The sequence below is a fragment of the Cimex lectularius genome, unplaced genomic scaffold (genome assembly GCF_000648675.2).
Source record: "Cimex lectularius strain Harlan isolate CLEC.00 unplaced genomic scaffold, Clec_2.1 scaffold171, whole genome shotgun sequence".
In the NCBI taxonomy this organism is placed as follows: Eukaryota; Metazoa; Arthropoda; class Insecta; order Hemiptera; family Cimicidae; genus Cimex; species Cimex lectularius.
In genome coordinates, this window is record NW_019392711.1 from 370,560 (window position 1) to 393,290 (window position 22,731).

Here is a 22,731-nt window from a genome sequence, read left to right on the forward strand (position 1 = left end):
TCACCGAATATTTTATTTATCCCCGTGTAACCCTTTCAACCCATGCCTTTCTAATTAGTACAAACCGGCTAAGGGCTTCGTTCAACGCTTTACACAAAGCGCGTTTTGTATTTTTAGTCTGATCCTATTTTACAAGTCGGAAATTGTTAAATGAACTTTTCAACCGGTGGTAATACCACTGGGGTATCGGGGGCATGGAACGGTAAGGGTACACCCCGGCTGCGGTGTCCCCTCTGGTGTAGACTTACTCACACACGTGCTTTGCGTGATTAATTAGCGATCAGATGGTTGACCAAGCCTTCTTTCTTTAAAACCTGTTTCGAGACCGTTACCGTGACAAGAAACCAGGATTTACATATTCCTAATGTCGGTTTTTTTCGGTATGATACATGATACCCTCACACAGTACGCTCGTGTTATAAGCCTCGTAACAATTTCACCTTCGGAAAAAACAAACTTTCTTCAATCTCTTTGCAAATCTAATCTAAACTCTACAACGCCATATATCAAATAAATTAAGGTAAAATGTAAACCAGCGATAATTTAGTTATATTTTTAAGACGAGAATTAAATTATGAAAAATAAAAAAGCATAATGGTTTTCACGCAACCATTTTATCTTGGCAAATATTGTGCTTTTAAGAAGAAATACATGTACAAAGATATGTGAACAGCCATTCAAGATTTCAATCTTAAATTCAGAAAAGTTATGCATACGTTTTGGAAGAAATTTATAGTTATTTGTTCATGATAAATTTTAAATGGTATGGGTAAGTTCAAAGGCAGAGTTCTGTAAAAATTCCTTGTTTTTGGAAATTTTTTAATGAATTTGAATTTTAACCTGGTGTACAGAACACACACACACACACACACACACACACACACACACACACACAGACTTTAGCACAATTAACTAGATTAGCACAGTTTCCCAGTAAAACATAACGGTCTCCCTGACCTGTCGTAGCAATAATCGCTACACAAAAAATAAATCCATTCTTTAATAAGCAATCTAAAAGGTTTACACAATAGCAAATGTGCATAGTAATTCAAACACCCGAGGGCTACTAGTATCGAGGGTCACAAAACCGACTTAAAACTCTTCACAGCATTGGATTAGCACAGTTTACGTAAATGCCCATAAGCGTAATGGTCTCCCACAACCACAGTGACATATCTACTACACACATACCAAAATCCATTTCATAAGTAAATCGAAGTCTGACGTTAAAAACGTTTAAGCAAAAGCAAACTTGTACAGTAATTAGCAGACCCCAGACCTTGATAGTGGCGAGTAACACAAAACCTATCGACTTTAACACTCTAACACGATGAGCACGGTCAGTGAGTACCCTTATAGACTTTTCTGACTTTTCGCCCGCCTAATTTCAACTCAGGGTTCGCAGGTTCGGACACCTTGGTTGTTTTTATTTTCAAAATTCTTTGCTTGGATAAGTTTAAGGTAAAATTCAAAGGTAATTCACACACCCCAGGTCTTGCTAGTGTCGAGGGTCACAAAACTGACCGAATTAAAACTCTTAACACGATTAACAGCATTAGGTTAGCACAGTTTACGTGAATCCCCCTAAGATTAATGGTCTCCCACAACCACAGTAACATATCTGCTACACACATACCAAAATCCATTTCATAAGTAAACCGAAGTCTGACGTTATAAACGTTTAAGCAAAAGCAAATTTGTACAGTAATTAGCAGACCCCAGATCTTGATAGTGGCGTGTAACACAAAACCTATCGACTTTAACACTCTAACACGATGAGCACGGTTAGTGAGTACCCTTAAAGTCTTTTCTGACTTTTCGTCCGCAAAATTTCAACTCGGAGGTGACTTTCTTTTGTGAAGTAGATTTGAATTTGCAAGTAAAGTTCGAATCTTGCATTTGACAGTATTTTCTGGGTCCTAAGCTTGAATATAATAAGTACCGATTAATTTGTAATTGTCAGTTTAACTTTTGACTTTTATTCGTAAGTTTTGTCTCTTGTTTTCTTGATCTTTCATCAGCCAAGAAAACAGGTTGTGAATCTTTTTCCAAGCCTGAATTTATTTAACGGCCGGCTGCCTTGTTTTGACACGGCGAGTCCCCCTCGTCCTCGACACGGTTTTTTTACGATGTTCCCGAAAAAAAAATAAAAGAATCACCCATGGGACAAGTGGACGTCCCGGAGTCGGGGGTGGAACCATTTACGTGAAATCCAAGAAGAGAGCATCAGAGGAAGAGAAAACTAATTGTATGGATTTGCTCCGAGGAGGAAACCCGAAACGAAGCCTGGGCCCGGTGACTGTATAAACACCGACCAAGTTGAAAGGACCCGCCTGGAAACAAGTTATACAGTTTTATTTATAGCCATAAATCCAAAGTGTGGAGTCGGAGAAGAGAACACATGGCTCCCAGGATAGAATTTCACGTCCCCCCCCCCCAACCTTCAACTATTTCAAACCTCTAGTTTTTTAACCAATTTTCTTTACATTTTTAATAAATCCCACATGTTCGATTTTGGTCTGATTTTAGACGTTTTTTTCCCCGAATCCCTCGGGCTTTTAATAGAGATAGAGCAGTATGACAAACGTAAGATGATACCTTCTGCTCACGATACTTAATACATAAGATCAATAATAAATGAATATCATAATTTTCATTGGGCTGATAACTGATTGTTTATGTTAATATTGGCAATTCATGTCCTTATTTGTAACAAAATCTTTGCTTCCCCCTCACTATATTTACAAAGTTAATTATTGTATATCTCTTTGTAAATTTAGCTAACATCTCTTTTTGATGAATAGAGTATGTTCCTACATTTTTCCATAACATTTTCGTTAACCAAAAAGAAAATCAATGACTTTGTATGAACTGAAAATGCCTGGCAATCCAAGCCCTACATCCTGTTTTTGTCAGTATCTGTCAAGCTTGGTCGGAATTAAGCGAAAAGTTCTCAGGGTCCGTACGGCAGGTCTAATTACAGTAGTTTGTCGAGGAACTGGAACTGTAAATCCTTCAGGAATAATTATCACCTTTCGTAGCCGCGACGGGTAGCCGCCCCCTTTCCCTGGCGTCCCTTTTACATCCTTTCTCCTCCCATCCGACGGCCTACCGGGGTGAGCTACGGCGGAATTATAGGGTGCACCAGGCGTAAACCCTCGGCCTTCCTCGGTAATTATCCAACTGCGTAAATGTTACCCTTTTTATTTATCGCCCGGCCAGTCCATATCGGCGATCCTGGGTATCATTTTGTGCAATTAGACTTTTCTGCCTCCACTTCTTCAGCCAATTCCGCTTCGTACAGCTGCGCTTCAGTTTATTTTTACACTGTTCGTATTTGATCTGCTCGGCGGAGTAATAACACCATATATTCCAACTCTTCTAGAGAGCATTTCGATGAAAGAAAGTGATTTTTGTTTACATGAGCCTGGGATTAATACATACGTATTGTTTTCTTTTTACGTTCTTTCTTTTTCAACTCTAATAGATTATTAAAATACACATATTGGACTATTTTAGAATTTACTTAATTTGTACTCTGATGAAGTAGTAATACCAAATGTAGACATCCAAAAAGAAATCTGGCTCACTCGAGACTAAAATTACTATAGTAAAAAATCTACACACACCTAGAAATTATCTGTGTGTACGAGGTGAAATAATAAAATGTACTTATTGAAAACTCCGTTTTGTCGAGTTATAACGTTATAATGTTATAACATCACACTTCGAGAGGAAATAAAACGTCCTTATATATGCTCCAAATGCGTTCTCGACAAAACGGAGTTTTCAATAAGTACAGTTTATTATTTCACCTCGTACACACAGATAATTTCTAGGTGTGTGTAATTTTGTCCTCCTCCTTAACCTCTACTCTGGCTCACTTCTTCTCCCTTTATCTTATCTATCTTATTTCCCGTCCATAATCCTCATTAATCTACGGGTATCTATCACCATTTGTATCATCTATGTATCGCTATCTCTCACTCTTTCTCTTTCTCTTTCTCTCTCTCTCTCTCTCTCTCTCTCTCTCTCTCTCTCGGTCTCCCTCTCTATCTATCTATCTATCCCACACTCTCTTTTCTCTCTTACTTTCTCTACGTCTTTCTATTCCTCACTATTACTCTCACGTCTTCTTTCTTTATGCCTTTCTCTCTCTCTCTCTCTCTCTCTCTCTCTCTCTCTCTNCACTCACTCACTCTCTCCCTTTCCCTTTCCCTTTCCCTTTCCCTCTCTACCAACCTCCCCCCCTCTATCTCTGTCGCTAATCGACTAAAATACCTTTCTTATTTATAAAACCTTGTACTCACTAGTTTTTAAATAATATCATTTAACCAATGTACTTTGGTAAAGGGATCAAAATAAAATAGTAATTCTGAGCTATAAAGCTATTATTATAAAAGATAACTTATATAAAAATAGTTCGTGTTTTAAACCCGCTTTGAACTAGAGAGGGCGTAACTTTGCAGTAAGAGGTAGCAAATTTCATGAAAAATAATGTCTATAAAATAAGGAAGACAACGTCATCGTAGCAAGTTATATCGATTCTCATTACCGTAGGATTAATATTAACGCATTATTCCTCGCCTTTTTCGGGTTGCCTAATTAGAAAAAAAAAACCGGCAAAGTTGAGACAGTCATGGGGTAATATGGCTCATTTGTCTTCAGCAGTCTGGCAGTGTCAGGCAAGATTTTATTCATAGATCAGACGGACGATTAAAACCCCGCCTGTAACACAATCTTGAAAAAAACATACTACATAGGAAGTACATTAAATGGGAAGAAACGGAGGAGACATGTAACCTCAGGCTAATTGAAAATTCTATTCCTTTTCCCCTTTTAGAATGTACGTATTAACCCAGCCCATAGATACAAGTGGATATGGAATTCCATTTCTACTCTCTTCTGGAATATTTTGCCAACAACAACCGACATTTTGCTTTAATCTCTGCCTTGTTTATTACAAAATCATGGGAGAAAACAATTCTATGTCTTAACCGTCGAGATAATGGTCGCGGGTTACATCCCAGTTGGCTCTCTCGCTGGGCCGGATTTATAAAAATGATCTCTTGTAGCGTGTTTTGACATGGCGCCAAGCTTGTAAGCTATAGAGCCTTTTAAAATATTATTAATGCCTTGTATTAACCACACCAGGTAGTTCTTTTTTTAAGACTCGAGCCGTAGTCTCGGCACGAAAAAGAAACATAAACGTAACTTTCGAAAAAATCATTACGTTCATGATCTTGGACTCCAACCTGCTTTGTTTACTTTTCTCTGTATAACAACCTTGTAACGCCATTAATATGCTCTTGTGTTCTATTTTTGAATTCTTTGTTAATCAAGACCTAGGGGTGGGTGAATTTTAATCAATGTCAATGTTATCGCCGCCAAGTTTTCAAGGCTAGAATGAGATTACATTAAGTCTTAACATCTGCCTACAATGTAATATCTGTCAGGCAGAAACTCAACAAAATAGCAAATCAGTTAATCTTACACATATTTATATTGTTTGAATTGTGTGGTGATTAGTGACTGTTAATCGATGATTATTCAGAAATCGTGAGATGCGTTCTGGTGTGATGTAGGTTTCAGACAAACATTTTCTTTATCGTGCCAACGTTTCGATCTTTATTGAGATCATCTTCAGGGCCTTGTGTTGTCTGCATTTCAACAAAAGGTTCTCTGATTGATAGCCGATGCGAGTTTCTTCTCATTGTTGGCGATGTCCTTCCGAATATCTTTTTGCTTAGAAATGATAAATGATGGAGTGAGTGTGGTGTTCAATCCTTTTTAAAAACTACTACTTTTTGCTTCGTGTCCATATGTAGTTGAAATTTGTTCATGAGAAGTTTTAATCACGACCTATCAATCGGTTTCTATCAGCAGAGGTTATATCAACCCTCGGGGTGCCGGTGTTTTTTGAAAAAAAAAAAAAAAAAAAAAACATTTATAAGTAAGTCAGGTTCGAATGCAGGGCCGCTGGATTCGAACCCGTAACCTTTACCTTACAGTGATGAACGCCGTGTCATCACCTAAACCCGTGAGGCCACCGACGCCCCTCTGGTGCTATCTTTATGTTTAACTAACTCTACATCCATCTTAATATTCACTATTTCTCTTTTTCCACAATATCTTAATTTATATTTCTCATCTTTACAGGAAATCACAATCTGTCTATTTATCTTTTTAAGAAGCTATTTCTTTATCTATACATATTATTCAGGTCGTGCATTGGTTATTGCATTGGTTTGGTTATGCATTGTTACACTGTATGTTTCTCTGTCTAATTTTAATCTATTTTTGTACTGTCTTTGTCAGTCTTTCTATACCTCTTCATTTCAATTTTTATTTTTACTATTTGCAGTGTAAAATTGGTCAAGTTTGGTCTCTCACTCTTTCTCCTCCTTCCATTTCTCTTCCTTTTCATTCATCCATTTCTTTCAATTTAGGTTAGCCTGTGTCAATTCCTAACCATGTACATTCTGTCTGCTTATGAAATGCTCTCTCTCTCTCTCTCTCTCTCTCTCTCTCTCTCTCTCTCCATCTCTCTCCATCTCTCTCCCTTTCTCCCTCTCTCTTCCTACCCACTATCCCTTCCTCCCTTCTTCTTCATCTTCATTTATTGATATTTACCGATGATGACGAAGGTGTAGGATGCGCTTGGTATGATGTCCAGACAAAATAGACTGGAAAATACAAACTGAATAAAATAAATATTAGGAGGAAATTTGAGGGAAGAGAAAATGGTTATGCTGACGGATTCAATGCGCTCGATAGAGAGCATTCAAAATTCCAGTTTACAGTTAGGTTCCTCCTATATCGTCTCCAAAATTATGGAATAAGCCATGGGCTATTAGAACGGCAAGTCGAATGCAACTTCCGTTGGAGGAGTACAAGGCAATGAGCTTGTGGGTAGCATGGCAAGGCAAGCTGTGATAAAAGGGCAAAATATAGAATCCCCTATCCTAGTTGGGCAGTTTGAAATTGGAAGTCTATGACAATGGCACAAGCAACTAGACTCCTACTCCACTGGCAAATTTTACCGGGATATAAACCCGACGATCCGCAGGAGGCCATGGTTCCTTAACTTTCCAATGTCTAAAAAAAAGAGTGCACTACAATAAATAAAATCAGGTCTAACCACGGAATAAGTGGAACATATTTGAAGAAAATAGGGCAAAGACGGAGTGACCTATGTTTAGTATGCGAAAAGACCTGGAACATATAATAAAAGTAAAAAATTATAATAATGAAAGAACAAAAATGTTAGACAGGCTGTACAGAATTGAATCTGATCAAGCCGTTTAATTATAAATCCGTACTGCAATTAAATTATTTGGAAATGTACAATGCAGTTTTGGATTTTCTAAGGGCTACTACTTAAAAATTTGATCAGAAAGGGAAACAGATTTTCTCTGAGAATTGCCAAAGAAGCAAAGGCAAAAAAATCTTCATATATGCATCTTTATCTTTCTGTGTATTTACCTTTACTTCTTCCAATACCAAACCACATACCTTTATCTACCAAAAGAACGTAATGAGACAGACTGACATTCAGGACACTCTAGCGATGCGATCTTGAAGCGTACCAATTTTATTTGTATGCTTGTACCTAAATCATATCAAAATACTTTATGATTAATTTAATTACCGTTGGTCAAGTGTGCTGCTTTTTTCTTCGAGGGTTGGCTCGGCGCAGTACCTTCGAGTTCGGAAGATGTATCAGAACTCGACCCTCCTCCCCTGTCGTAGCCGTACCAGCCCAGCACCTCTTTCATCGCACTTTCAGCATAATCCTAGACAAATCAAATTAAAATAATTAATAACCAAAACATTACATTTCATAAGTTTTAGAAACAGTTTCCAGATAATATTATACTAAATGATGAGGTTAGTTTTTAAAACGAGTTGACAGAACTTTTTTTTTCAGATGGTGTCATACGGTTGAAAGGTTACCATCTCTGGCTTCGCCCATCCTCGCTAAGTGTTAAACGGCATTTTGGCATAGGGCCACGATCAGCAGACGTCTGAACATTTAAAAATCCTACTGGACATATAGAATTCTACCGAGACACGGCCAACGAGATGTGCAAAGTGAAGGTAGGTAGCAAATAATTATGTAAAATTTAAATTTGAAGACAACCCATGGTTTATTCATTAGATCAGTTGTTCCAGTATGTATGGATAACGCTAAGGATGCAAACTCTCTTTGTTTAAAAAAAGTCTATTGAATTATACATATAATAATACATATAATATTATAACTATTTGATTATATATTATATATATAATCAAATACTTAGACAATACTTATAAAGCTGCTACCTTTTTTTTTGCATAAAAACGTGATATTAAACTCTTCGACAGATAAATATGTAAGATCAATTAAGTTACATTAAACAAACTTCATACAGTCAGATCCGTAAAGCTCAAACGTATGGTTTAAATAAAAAACCGACATTCTCTAAAGTTCTTTATAAACACTAAGCCTGCCAAGTGACTAACGATAAAGTCCGCCTTTTCGAAGGGCGTTTTATCGAGAAAGAAACGCTACCGGCTTGCTACTTGAAATCGCTCCAAAGGATTAGACGAAGCTAAGCATTTCACAGTGAATGGGCTTTATCTGCGTCCGGCATCTCGTTCTTATCGGGCTTTACGAAGAATGCAAACCTGTATGAGAAAGCCAGCTGCCTCCTCCGGTTACGCAGGTTGTTCTGTTTACACAACACCGTCCTACCAACTTCTCCTGGGAATCATGTACCGGTGTTTATTTTGAATTAAATCACAATTAATTTGTTTTTCCTAAATTGTTTCTATTGAAAAAACCTTACAAAACTGACAACTAAATGTGCCAGAGTTTCTCTCTACCAGAACATGCCACATGTGCCACACTAAATTATTGATGTCACAAAAATATAATTACCATAATTGTTGTTTTTTCTTGCTGTCTTAAATTGGTGGTGTACGTAGGCTTAAGAGTGGATTCAACTAATCTACGCTGATCATTTTACTACATTAGTTCCTCATTGAAGATGGAATCAAACCGAAACGCGTATGAGACATAAACCAGCGAGAATAGACGGACCAATGTGATCTAGTGGTGTTCTGTTAAACAAAAAAAACGCTATATGCTGCTCTCTCTCTCTCTCTCTCTCTCTCTCTCTCTCTCTCTCTCTCTCTCTCACTCTCTCTCTTTCTCCCTCTCCTCCTCCCTCCCTTTCCCTTCCTTTTCATCCAACCATCTCTCTATCTTTCAACTTACGATAAATTCAATTCAATTGAATTATGTATCTATGTATTTTTCTTTATAATCGTATGTTTAATTAACTATCTATATTCCATCTACCTATCCATCTCTCCTCCTTTCTGCCTATTTCACAATGTCAATATCAAACTCAAACTTGTAATTCTCTCTCTCTCTCTCTCTCTCTCTCTCCCTCCCTCTCACCTTCTCTCTTTCTATCTATCTATTTATTGTACCTATCTATCTCTTATCCATCTATTTATCTATTTCTGTCCATATATTTTTCTCCTTAACTTTTAAATTTTATATTTCTATCTATCTCTCTGTACATTGATCAATCTATCTATTTCTTTTTCAATTGATATGACTGCCTATCCTCTCTATTAAGTCTGCTCAGTCAATCCAACGATGTACCTATAATCTTGTCGACCACGCTCCCGATGAAACACCGTTAAGCTAAAAAGTCATTTACATGTAGGTTTTCATATTGAAAATTTTAGTACGTTCGGATAAAAAAAAATTCAGCATTAGAGAAAATCAGATTTGATCAAGCTCAAACCCCGATCTCTCACCATGAAATACACAGCGGCAGAAACAATCAAATGAGAAAGTTTTGTTTATAAGTACAAACTATGGAGTAAGAATAAGAATGCTGTTTCTGGAATGATCCTAAAGGAATTTGTGGAAGATCGAGAAATAAAATCAAGATAGCATCTGGCCGGATCCAACCCCTGTCAACAATTTTTTTATCAGATGTCTGATAACTTGAATATTTCTGTAATATAATGTGAGGTCTCTTTTTTTGTTTAAAATGTATTTTGTTGTTTAGATTTAAACCAGTGTTATATGAATAACATCCTGATCTCTTATATTGTACAATATACTTTTCGGACAAAAAACAGCCTGTTTATTGTAGGTCGAGTGTCAAAGTGAAATTTGATACCTAGTATGAGAAACATCGATTTTCAGAGCTTTTTAAGGTATTAAACATAAACTAGGATGGTACAAGAGCGGCGGGAGGGATTGCGTTGAATATAAATGAATTTGTAAATGACGGCAGACCTCGCCGACATTCGAAACCCTCGCTCAGCCTTTAGCATATAAATGTGTAACACGATCCATCGGATACGAATAGTAAATGTCGAAATAAAATAAATAAATTCGCCCCCGACGGCGAAGAGGGTTGCCACAGGTAAGGGGCACATGTGGGAAGAGAGTGACACCGAAGAAGAACCCCCGAGTATATTATTTCACAATGTATATTTAGCTAAGTAAGAATAAATAGTGGGTTTGGCCGGAGGTGCTAAAAAGCGTGTAAGATAAGAGGGCACACAGGTATCCGGTTTCTTTAGATATACATCAAGACCCAAAACGAGACTTTACGCCGGCCCGCAGGGAGCTTCGTCCCAGACCGACCCTCCGAAAACCACGGAAAAGCCCCGGTGTACATTTCTCTTCTCAATTAAATCCAAATTAAGGTAATTAGAGTGGATGGGAGGAATTAAAATCACTAGGGAAAACGGCTGGCCTCAACCCCTAGCCAGGAATACGAGATCATCCGTAGATATCCATTTCCTGGCGAATAATAGCTGGTGCTTTCCTGTGCTCTTTATACAGGGTTGATAGATTACATTCTGTATCCCGTTTTATAATACTATTTATTAATTTTCCCAAAGTATACTGACTACTAAGTTTAATCATGTCAACAAAGATGATGGCAACTATACTCGAACTAGCTCTAACAACCTACGACGGAAACCGTAAATCTGCTGTCAGACATTGAAAGCAACATAAGACGTTGAAAATCCTAAATAACACCTATACAGATGATTCTAATTAGACGATATTCTTTGTTTGACATGAGTTTTTTAAATTAAATTTTACATCGTGTCTAATCACATGGCTTTCTTATTCCTGTTATTATTATTATTCTGATTATGAAAGTTAAACATAAATTCTAGCATTGTGCTACCATTAATTACCAACCTCTAACAGCCAAACTTAAAAAAGCGACCCTAAATAAATCTGATATCTTTGTTACACATTACAAACAAATTTTAAATTTAAATCTATAATTTCTTCATTTAGTGTTCAAAATGAAATGTGTTCAAAATTACTATCAAACTTTTTTTGTACCAAGGTCTTTGAGCAGATGTAATACAGGTTGTATCGCAAGGGCGTGTCCTCAGCCCCATATTCACATTGGCCAATAGTCAATCACTACATTCCATCATTCAATCATAAATGAAAAAATGTATTTTATTAAGATAATAATTGATTAAATATAAAAAATAATTAAAACATTGATCTATAAATTTAAGGCAAATTTTTCTAGTGATTTATTTATTTTTGTTAAGTTGAAAGCATTTGGGGGGGGGGGATTTTGTGTACCATGCTTTACGTTTTATCTATTTTTTGAAGATAATAATTCAAATGATTTTGCAAATTAAATTCTTATTTCTCCAGTGATAGGCGAGATTATTAAGTTGGATGGAATGGGTGGTGTACTGCAAGGGAGTGTTCAAAGTCCCATGCTTCACAAGGTGTAAATCAGGATATAGTCACTCGTAAGTGCAGAATTTTGCGAAGATTAGTTAGAAAGCTTTACAAATTGAAGGCTATCTCTCTTCGAAAAGTTGGGAGAATATCAAAACACTTGATAAAGAGGGAAGGCGGTGATTGTGATCGTAGGAGGCAAAGAAGTAGATAGATTGAATGACTCAAATCATAAACAGTCTTTTTCAATCTTCTTGGGATGAATAACTAATTAAGATTAGTCATCCAAAAAATCTAATAGCATTAAATTAACGCCTCCCAGGCTTGAAATTGTCGTATTTCCTCGCAATTAAAATAAAAGTCGATGTTGAGGGAAGCATTGAGGCTGAGACTAATTGCAAGAACATTTATCTGAATTTTGGCCGGTTGCCTTCTTTTCATGTCGGTTAAAACCTCCTCCTGGCTAGCCTTCTGGGTGATAAATCGAACAAAAGTGCATAACTGCGAAATGAAGTAACTCCAGTTTTCCGCAGATTCGTAAAAAAAATGCAAGGCAAAAAGCCTTATTTTTAGAAAATAGTCAAAACTGAAATACAAGGCAACAGCATGTCTTCCATCTAATCTAATGTTCATTCGAATTAATTAATTTAAAAAAATCATTTTTCAACTAATATTTTTGTAAATTTGAGACTTGCCCTTTGTTAATAAGCATCTCAAAAAGTAAGCACAAAAGTTTTTTTCTTAGAAAGCCAGTTTTATGGGAGGCTAGATGGTGTCAGATTCTCTCATTACATTTTTTAACATTAATTGTAATCTGCGGCCTTTTAGGCTTAATAAAATGATACTTCCAATTTTCTCATTTTTCATTTTTGGAATCGGTCGAAAACAGTAATGTCGTGGGACATTAATAATTCGTTGACCTAATTATCCATGCATCGGCTAATTCATTATTTACCTTGAAGTTGATCAACGTTAACTAAAACTAAATGTTTCTGGGTTCGTCTTTTCTCACTGAAGTCGTTGCCTTGGCCATCAGCCATCTGAATTGACCAGACATACCGACAACTACAACACAGGCAGAACACGCCTGACTGAAGACAAACTGCGAAAACAGACGTTTCCGGATATGGCGGTGATCATACTGACAACTCATCAAGGATAAATACAAATAGACCGAAATCTAACGAGTTCTTGGCAAAAGAAATGTTACTATTGAGAGAGAAATTCATCGGACATGAAAACCGCAAAAGAAATACTTAACAAAAATAATATATCCTAACACAAATGCGGTGTTATTTTCGTGTTCCTGTCCTTATTAAAAGAAAGTAGTAATGTACTTTCAAATCAGCTCAAATGTAGCAAATACTCAATAATAAAATACATATACCAAATGACAAACGAAGAAATAAAATACTTTCCTGATATTTAGTGGCATGCCCTAACCTTTTCATAATCTCAAAAAGTAACAAAATATTATATTATTATACTATCGAAACAAAGATAACTTCAAGATTAAGATATAAAACACAGAGGAATAATAAGACTACATACCGGTTGCTGCATGGTTATGCCATGATGACAATTTGCAGATTATGCAATGGGGAAGAAGAAACAGCCACCCATCTATATTATCTTTAAATGCGAAGCAACCGCTTGAAGGAGACATAACCGGAGATAAAAAGAAAACCCAGGAAACGTAATTTGCAATAAAAAAGGGCTAATAAATCTTAAAAGAAGGCTTGAGTCCTTTGTTGTCATCTAAGCAACTAGGAAAAGTAAAATATGCCAGAAAGCTGCAATGATAAAATCCCCATTTCCTAGTCTCCTTTCATTATCATTAACAAGAACTAAACTTCGGTGTACCGCGGTTTTTTAAATTCCTTGTTTTACCTACAAAAGTTACAAAACGAGACTATTTATTGATATACCTAATGCCTCCGATCGGAATCTAGTCTTCTACAGGTCCGAACAAATATTTCTTATTTATCGGATGAACCAATCAAACAAATGAACAACGTGGGTGTACTACAAGGGAAATTCTTAGGTCCCTTTACCCTCAAAATATAGTCTTGGGTTTTAGATGGACCAAACAGAATTGAGCTACTCGATTGATAAGATCTTGAAGCAATCAGTTGAATTGTACCCCAAGGTAGTGTTGTAGGTCGCTTTTTAAATATAATTAGTCAAATATTGACTTATTCTACCTTGACATTTTTTGGGTGAAAAACGCACATTATACTGCAAAATATAAGTGTTTTGTTATTTATAACTGAAAACCCTCTGGACCAGGGTAGACGTTTGTATTTGAAGATCCATAAGGAGTGAGATGTATGGTGAAGAAATAATGCTTGAGTGATAATCCTAGAAAACAAACCCTTCTTTTCACACCTGGAAAAACGTTCTGAAGGAAACAAAAGATGAAAAAGACTTCCTTTTCTCCACGGTCGCCCTCGTTTGTTAGGGGCGGCTCGGCCCGGACAGGAAAAATAGTAGTTGAAAAGTAATCTTTAGGATGGATGCCTGACATTAAGGCGTCCACTTCTAAGATAATAAGATATTTTTTAAGGTTGTACCCCGAGTCTTATCTCGTGAATCCGACTGGTTAATAACCCGCCCATGAGAAACAAAGAGATGATTACAGGGCTGCCGTCCTCTAATTCGCAGGGCTCGGGACAAAACTGGATCCGCCTTATGCCCGCTCCCTCACCCTAATCGTATCAATTTTTAACATGATTGATAACCACGGCTGTCGGCGAGTATGTTATCCCTGGTTAGGTTATCTGTCGGTAAATCACCCAGGGGATTTGCCCGTTTATATATAACCATTTGATTTAAGCCGGTCCTTGAAGGCTTTCTGTAACAGCTTTTTTGATATAGAGTACGAGATTAAAAAGCAGCAGACGGACGGGGGGAGGGTCTGTTTTTCAAAAAGATTGTGCTTTAATGTAAAGTGATTTATTGATTTTTTTTATATCCCCAAATTACTATTGTGCAGAATGGCACAGATTTATTAACCTTTCCATAAAATGTGTCCATTTCGTCCACCGGTATAGGATTAATTTAACACATTTCATTTATTTTTATGCTATTAAATTTTAATTTTTATTTATATATTCATTTTGATACGGATTGGGCCAAAATTGGTAATTTTTTATTATTCAAAAGGGTACAAAACAAAAGACCATTTGTCTTCCATTTGGCTTTCATCCATTTCACTTTCTTTGTTGGTTAATGATTATTTGAACATCGTGAGATGCGTTCTGGTGTGACGTAGGTTTAGAATAAATAACATTTTCTTTATAGTGCATACGTTGCTGTCTTTATTGAGGTCATTTTCAGTGCTCAAAGTGTTTGTTTTCTGTGTAGATGTGTCATTACTGTGTGTCGTGTTGAGATTTTCTTCAAGAAAGAATGTTTGTAGATTTCTGGATGTCTTGTCTCCGACTTTTCTACCTTTAAATATAAATTTGTAGTGTTTAGTGACCGTTAGTTAATGATTATTTGAAGATAGTGAGATGCGGTCTGGTGTGAGGTAGGTTTTAGAAAAACATTTTCTTTATCGTGCCAACGTTTCGATCTTTATTGAGATCATCTTCAGTCTCAAAGTCTCTGTTTTCTGTGTAGATGTGCCATTACTGGGTGTTGTGTTGAGAGTGCCCCCCTTTGGGGCACAAGGCACTTTGAACCCTGAAGATGATATCTCAGTAAAGATCGAACGTTGGCCCGATAAAGAAATTTTTTTTAACTTACGTCTCACCAGACCGCATCTCACGATATCCAAATAATCTTGAGTATAATGTAAATATTGTAGCTCCCAAAAAACCAATTTGCATTCCAGATAGCCTAAATGTTCATCCCAGGTTCTTGATCTCGCTCTTGACAAAAAAAAAAAAACCACGTCATCTAACTGTGCGCTCTCATTTGACCATAATCCCGTACTATTTAAAATCACAAGTAAATCAAACATTATAAACAAAAGAAAAATGTTTAACTTTAAAGCAGCAGACTGGAAAACATTCAGAACTTCAATAGACAGTAAAATTTGTATATTATATGTAATATGTTGTATATTATATGTATATAATATGTAACCATACGATATAACCTCGTGAAGAACCTGATGGGCTAGTTAATAGATTTCAAAATGCTTATGAATGCAAACCTTATGGTAATATAGGCAAGCAATTTATCGTGCTACCACTTAGTATTTTATTATTAATAAAAATCAAGAATGTTATTAAGAAAGTTTTTTTCTAAATGCAGAAAAATTTGGATGAAGCGGAATAATCTCGTCACTTTAGTCTCTAAACTAGTATCATTACATAGAAATAGTATACGGGATACTATGTTTTCTCAACTCACTCCTAATGACACTAAACTATTTAGAATTGCTGAAGGGCTTTAATATTTCCCTGTAAACATACCACCTATTCTTTTAAATAATTCCAGTCATAATAATTCGTAGTTCATAAACAGCTATGTTTATAGTCTTGATGATTAAATTAAATGATCATGCCTTCTATTTTGAAAACGTACAAAATGAATTCTAATCTTGGCACTCCAACATTTACTCGTCAGGTTCTAACATTAACTAAAAAATACTTTAATCTTGTATTGAAAAACGATAACTGTAAATTAACTTCACCTAAAGAGTTGTAGAAAATAATAGCCAAGCTAAAAAACAAAAAATCCCCCGGTGTTGATGGCATTAATGCACAAATTTTAAAAAACATTTTCGGAAAAGGGTTTTATACACTTACCTAAATTAATTAATTATATAATTCTCAATGCGCACTTCCCTGTAATCTGGTAAACAGGTAAGGTATTGCCCAAACCTGGGAACGATCTGACGCTTCAGGGGAGCTATCGTCCTATTTCTCTCCTGCCGTATATAAATAAGCAAGGTCGTTGAGAGAATTATAGTGAACACGTTTATAGAAAATAACAATATCATTTCATATAAACAATATTCAACAATATCATTCTACCGTTGCATTATTAGCTAGAGTGACTGACATTGTTGAACATAACTTTAACCTGAACAAGCGTACTGGGATGGCACTAATAGAGGTTGAAAAGGCATATGACTGTGTCATTTGTCCACAGTTCTAAAGAAATGTTTCAAATACTTTCACAAATTGCGGATTAGGCCCAATGAAACTAAAACCGAAGTTGTACTGTTTACTATACGTAGGCTAAACATTAATAGATTTTTTTGTTGTAAACGGCAGAATACACACTTGGAAAAAAGAAATAAAATATCTAGGGGTAATTTTGGATACTGTTTATTCAGCCTAGTAACTAACAGAACATATAATATGATAAATCGCGAATTGGGGAAAAAAGTCCAGATTTGTGTTTTTCTCGTTTTCTAATACCATGAATTTTTATTATTGTTTATCGTTTCTTATGGTATAAACTGTTTATTCAGGTCAACCCAGACGGACGGAACATATAATATGAATAAAATATCGATAACTTTGGAAAATGGCAAATTGGGGGAAAACCTCCAAATTTGTCTATTTCTCATTTTGTAATTTCATGACGTTTTACAATTTGTTAACCGTTCCTTATGGTATAAACTGTTTACTGAGCCTAGTCTAGTCTGACAAAACGTATAATATGAATAAAATGTCCAAAACTTTGGAAAATGGAAAAAGGGACAAAACGCCAAAATATTCCTTTTTCTCATTTTCTAATTTCATGGCTTTTTACAATTGTTAACCTTTTCTTATGGTATAAACGGCTTACTCAGCCTAGCCTAGACTAATAGAACGTATAATAGGAATAAAATGTTCATAACTTTGGAAAATCGAAAACTGAGGCAAAACGTCCAGATTTAGGTTTTTCTCATTTTCTAATTTCATGACTTTTTACATTTCGTAACCATGTATTATTGTATGAACTGTTTATTCAGCCTAGTCTAGTGTAATAGAACGTACATCATTAAAATGTTGTCTAAAATATATTTTAATTTTGAATATATTGGGTTTAGATAAACCATAACGTTTTACCCAATTCAAATAAGTTCAACACAAGTGAAAGTTAATTATTATTTCTATGTAAGGTCTTGTTTGAGATAAAAAAGTCAGTGTCACGAGCGGGAATGGAACCCACGACCTTCCGCTAAATACGCCTCTGCTCTACCACTTGTGCTATCGTAACTTCGATCCTCTCGGACACCAACTCTCCATCTCAACCTACAACTGTTCGAACCATCCCTTTTTTCCCATTTTCAAATGTCGTGTAATCGGATTGGATTCTCAGCGACATGTAAGCTCTTGGTTGAGATGAAAAAAGTCAGTGTCACGAGCGGGATTCGAACCCACGACCTTCGGCTCAATACTCCGCCGATCTACCACTTGAGCTATCATGTCTTTGATCCACTCGGACACCAACTCCCCATCACAACCTACAACCTTTTGAATTTTCCCCCCTTTTTGCCATTTTTCAAATGTCGTGGACCTTACGTAAAAAGATTAATTAATTGAAAGAAGTAATTTGGTCAATAGATCACGAAATATAACGGATTTGAGAAATTAAAGTATAAAATACGCAAATATCTTATAATTGTATGCAAAAGAACTTTATAAAGGTTTTTATAAATCTGATACGGCGGTATGCCAATATGTTATGTATGTGACAATTCTCTTGGTTTTTATACAAAAAAATAATATTTGTTCTAAGAAATTGTGTTTTGTTGATTCTGAAGAGACTATTTGTAATACTGTGTCTTTTATTATTGAAAACTGTTGCATTCCAAGGATTTTTAACTCTCGTTCTTGAGGTGCAATGCTATTTTCATCGTGGTGTGAACACATCCACTCTTATGACAATCTGATAAAGGTTCTAGTATAAAAACCCAACAGGATTCGACGTTTTACCCCATTTTTCCCAGGCCTTTGTATAGGAAAGTGTCGGCGACAAAACCTTTCCCACGAGGGACAGGAGATGTCTGTGTAGATAGTCCTAGGCGGCTCTTTTGAACCCCCTTGCTACGATCGCCTCCGTAACATGACACCCGCTTAAGTTCTATGCCCCATTAATTTATCGGGTAATTGACTGCCCAAGGGCTACTTCTGCAACCCTTCTCTTTGCCAACTATTTATTCTATCAGTAAGAATGTTCAAATCACTTAATTGCAGCTCTTTAAAACAGAAAGTATATATGCTTGTAATCAGAATCATTAAAGCCATAAAACCTTATATAAAATCATTGTTTTCTTAACTATTATATAACTAAACATTTCAGTATTCTTTTGTACTACAGTTCGAGAATAAACTATTTCAAATCGTTGCCCTAACAACTGGGTTTGCCTTCAATCGGTCCTGGTCAGCTTATTCACGCTGTATTTGCCAGACATTATTCTACACTTGCTATTATGTATATTTTCCTTTAAATCGTTCAGCAAAAAAAACAGTTTTTAACGGCTATTTTTTTACCATTCTTGGTCCGCCTACTCTCGCTGTTTGTTGTTAGAAAAAGGTCATTTTTTGGCAAGCCTCTTCTAAAATTTTGTACACTTTTTCCTGAATTGTTATGTATTAATAAAGACTGATGAACATTTGAGCGTGTGATATTTCACAGACTCTTGTTTATGCATTTAATTTAATAACTATAAATAATAATTTAATAATTATTATTTAAGTCACATAGCTCAAGTGGTAGAGCAGCGGCGTATCTAGCTGAAGTTCGTGGGTTCGAATCTCGCTCGTGGCACTAGCTTTTTCATTTCAACCAATACCTTACATAAAAGATTAATTTATTGAAAGAAGTTATTTGGCCAATCGGACCTCGAAATACAATAGATTATTATTTAATTTGTTCCTTTAAATATTTCAATAAATGGACAGTTTTAGAAATTTGGCCTATTATTCCCATCCTTGGTCCGTATATCCACATTTTTATTTATTTATTTTATTCATTTATTTTTTTGTAGACGTTTTGTTGATTTTATTCAGGTTTAGCTTTTATTATTCTTGTAAAAAATGATGTCAGTTTTTGGCTATTTCTTTTCTAAAAGATTTTCCACTTTCTGTTTTCCTGAATTGTTACGTGTTCATAATGAGCATTTGTCTGTGCCAACAACATTCCTGATCTGCCTGTTCTCGCTGTATTTTTGGCATTTCACTAATTCCCGTTTATCTGTTAGCTTTATTTTAAGTTTTTCCTTCATATATTTCAGTAAATGGACAGTTTTTAGCAGCTTGGACTATTTTTTCCCACCTGGGTCCTCCTGTCCTCGTTGTTGGCTCTCAGATGACCGTAGAAGACCGGTCAGGACAATCCAAACCACATGACATAATTACGCTCTCAACTATTAAAATTATTTCTGTAGAAAATTAATTCAATTAAGATTTGATGACAGTTGCACGGTATTCCACCTTCTCAAGGTCCGTCTGTTCTCGCTTTTGGTATGTCGCTTGCCGCTTAACCAATGCAAATTTATGCTTCTTTTGTGTAAGTTATATTTATATTTTGAAGAACGGACATACAGTCAAATTTATTAAAATGCACATGTTGAAAATTCTAAAATATTTCCGGTTAAAAACGATCAGGTTCAAGCAATTTGTTCATTCCAATAAGATGAGAAAGAGTCGAATTGATAAATTAACATAAATAAATATTTGTTGTTTATGTGAGTGGATGCTTATCGGTCCGCTCATTCTCGCTTGAATCTCCGAACTCGGCTCATGGTCATTGTTTGACAGTTATATATAACGGTTCAATATTTACCTTTCGAATGAGGTTTTTTCTTTGTAATTTAATTTTAGACCAGTAATACAAGGAAGCTGAAATCGAATTCGGCCGGTTGGTTTCTACATCGTCCGCCAACTTGTATCCGGTGACATCCGAATTTTCCCAATTCTCCTAGTCTATAATGGTCTATTTGCGAACTGAGTGTAGTTGGGATAGCTCCAAACTTGTATAATGAACCATTACTCATATTCAAGATGTGGTGAGGCCAGGAAGCTTTTCTTTTCCATTGAAAGTAGTTTTTATTTATATACATTTAATTTTCTCTCCCCCCTTGATTACACCTAATGAACCAAATATACTTAAAAACTCAATATACCTAACATTTACCTAGTGTTTTCTCGACTAGAAAATGTGAGCTCGTAATTTAAAAAAAAGGCAGGACTGATAGTCGTGATATTTTACAATGGGTGTCGTGTATAGAATAAAATCCTGGCCCTAATCCCGTTTCTTCATTGAAAAACTGAAACAGGTGTGAGTCCCTCCCGATATAGAACAAACGGAGTCAAACACAATCAGCCTCTTAAACGCCTTTATGTTATTTATAACTAAATATTTTAATGCTAAAACTGTAATGGTAAACAAAGTTGGAACAGAAGAGACGTAGGTCGTTTCGGAGTTCAAGTATCCAACGAGCTACAATTGTTTTTATTATTTTATTATATATTAGACAAGATATTCTAACGTTATCGGAAATCAATAATAAACGCAATTTAATAGTTACACATCGTCTAAAATCTCATTAAATAAAACAAACGTAAAAAATTTTTATTGACAGATACCAGATTTTCATATTTTGGAATAACAGCCTAATTAGTGTTTAATTACGTTTTGTTGGCACAGGTTATCTGAGTTTCAGGGTATACTGAAGAGAGTAGATACGATATTGAGGATTATACTTATGTTTCATCCACCTGCTCAAACTGTTTACGGATTAGGCGAAACATGAGTACAAAGTGAAAACATTTCAACATCAGTAACTCTCTCTCTCACTCTCTCTCTCTCTCTCTCTCTCTCTCTCTCTCTCTCTCTCTCTCTCTGCCTCTCTCTCTGCCTCTCTCTCTCTCTACCTATCTGGCTATTCATCTCTATCTATCTCACACTCTCTTTTTCGCCCTTACTTTCTCTACCTCTTTCTATTCCTCACTATTTATCTCGCTTTCTTTTAGAGATGGGCAAAAGAATCGACTCATCTAAAAGAATCGATCCCCCAATCGATTCCTTTAAGTGAGTTGCGGTTCAGTTCAGGTAACTGGATGGGACGGATACGTCACACGTTTCCGGACGATTCTTTTTCCTGTAACAACTCTTTTTGATTCTTCTAAGAAAATCTTCAACTCCCGGAGTCGGATTTCAACTCNGAATTGAAAATTAATTTGAATTATGGCGGGAAATTTGGATAAAGGGAGAAACCAATAAACGAAAGCTCTGGTACCAGGAGTGGGGGGAATCAAAGAATCGATAAAAAGAATCGACTCATTTCAGGGATTGAATCGAAGGGAATCGACTCACTTAAAAGAATCAAACTTCCCACCACTACTTTCTTTCTCTTTGCCCCCCCCTCTCTCTCTCTCACTCCCTCCTCTCACTCACTTCTCCTTCTCACTCTTTTTCTCTATATATTTATTACAAGGCCGCATCTCACGATTTCTGAATAATTATATATTTATCTATGTACCTCTCTATCTGTTTGTGTTGTTGTTGTTTGTTTGTGTGTGTGAGCGCGCGCGCGCGCGTTTGAGAGAGGAAGAAATATTAATTATATGTAAATGTTTGTTAGATATCTCTTATTTATTTATATATTCATTTATTTAATGGTTAAAAAGAAAAATACATTCTCACATGTAGGGGAAAAACAGCGTATACCCATTTTGCTTTAAATTAAAATCTTTCTTTTATTAAGTACCTTCACTCTCTCAATTCGTCAGCAATCAGCTAATTACAGTAGATGATGGGGTTTGGTCTGCGAGTTGGCGAACTCATGTTGAACCGGCACACGGGCACTACTGGGTCTGTCTTCCCAACCCGCGAGTGAAGACAGACCCAGTAGTGCCCGTGTGCTGGTTCAACAATCAGCTAATTGTTAAAAAAATAAAAGGGAAATGTAGTTATACTCCTAAAACCAAACTGTGTCCCTTGAAATAGTTTTGAGAATGGGGGGGTCCGAGGACACAGAACACCCTCAGGAATGAGGCAGGAGTAGGGCTTAAAAAATACATACACAGATTGAACAT

At 36.0% G+C, this 22,731-nt stretch overlaps 1 protein-coding gene across 3 annotated transcripts in view; it reads right to left on the bottom strand.

The window, feature by feature from the left end:
- Window positions 1-22,731, bottom strand: part of LOC106669057 (sine oculis-binding protein homolog) — a 51,130-nt gene that overhangs the window by 12,494 nt on the left and 15,905 nt on the right. For 2 of the 3 annotated variants that reach the window (XM_024226372.1, XM_014398312.2), the window contains exon 2: window positions 7,652-7,796. In XM_024226372.1, the coding sequence (XP_024082140.1) occupies window positions 7,652-7,778 (127 nt within the window). In that variant the 5' untranslated portion in view covers window positions 7,779-7,796. Of the gene's footprint in view, window positions 1-7,651; window positions 7,797-16,500; window positions 16,633-22,731 lie in introns of those variants that run through there. The other variant, XM_024226371.1, reaches the window with a different exon arrangement.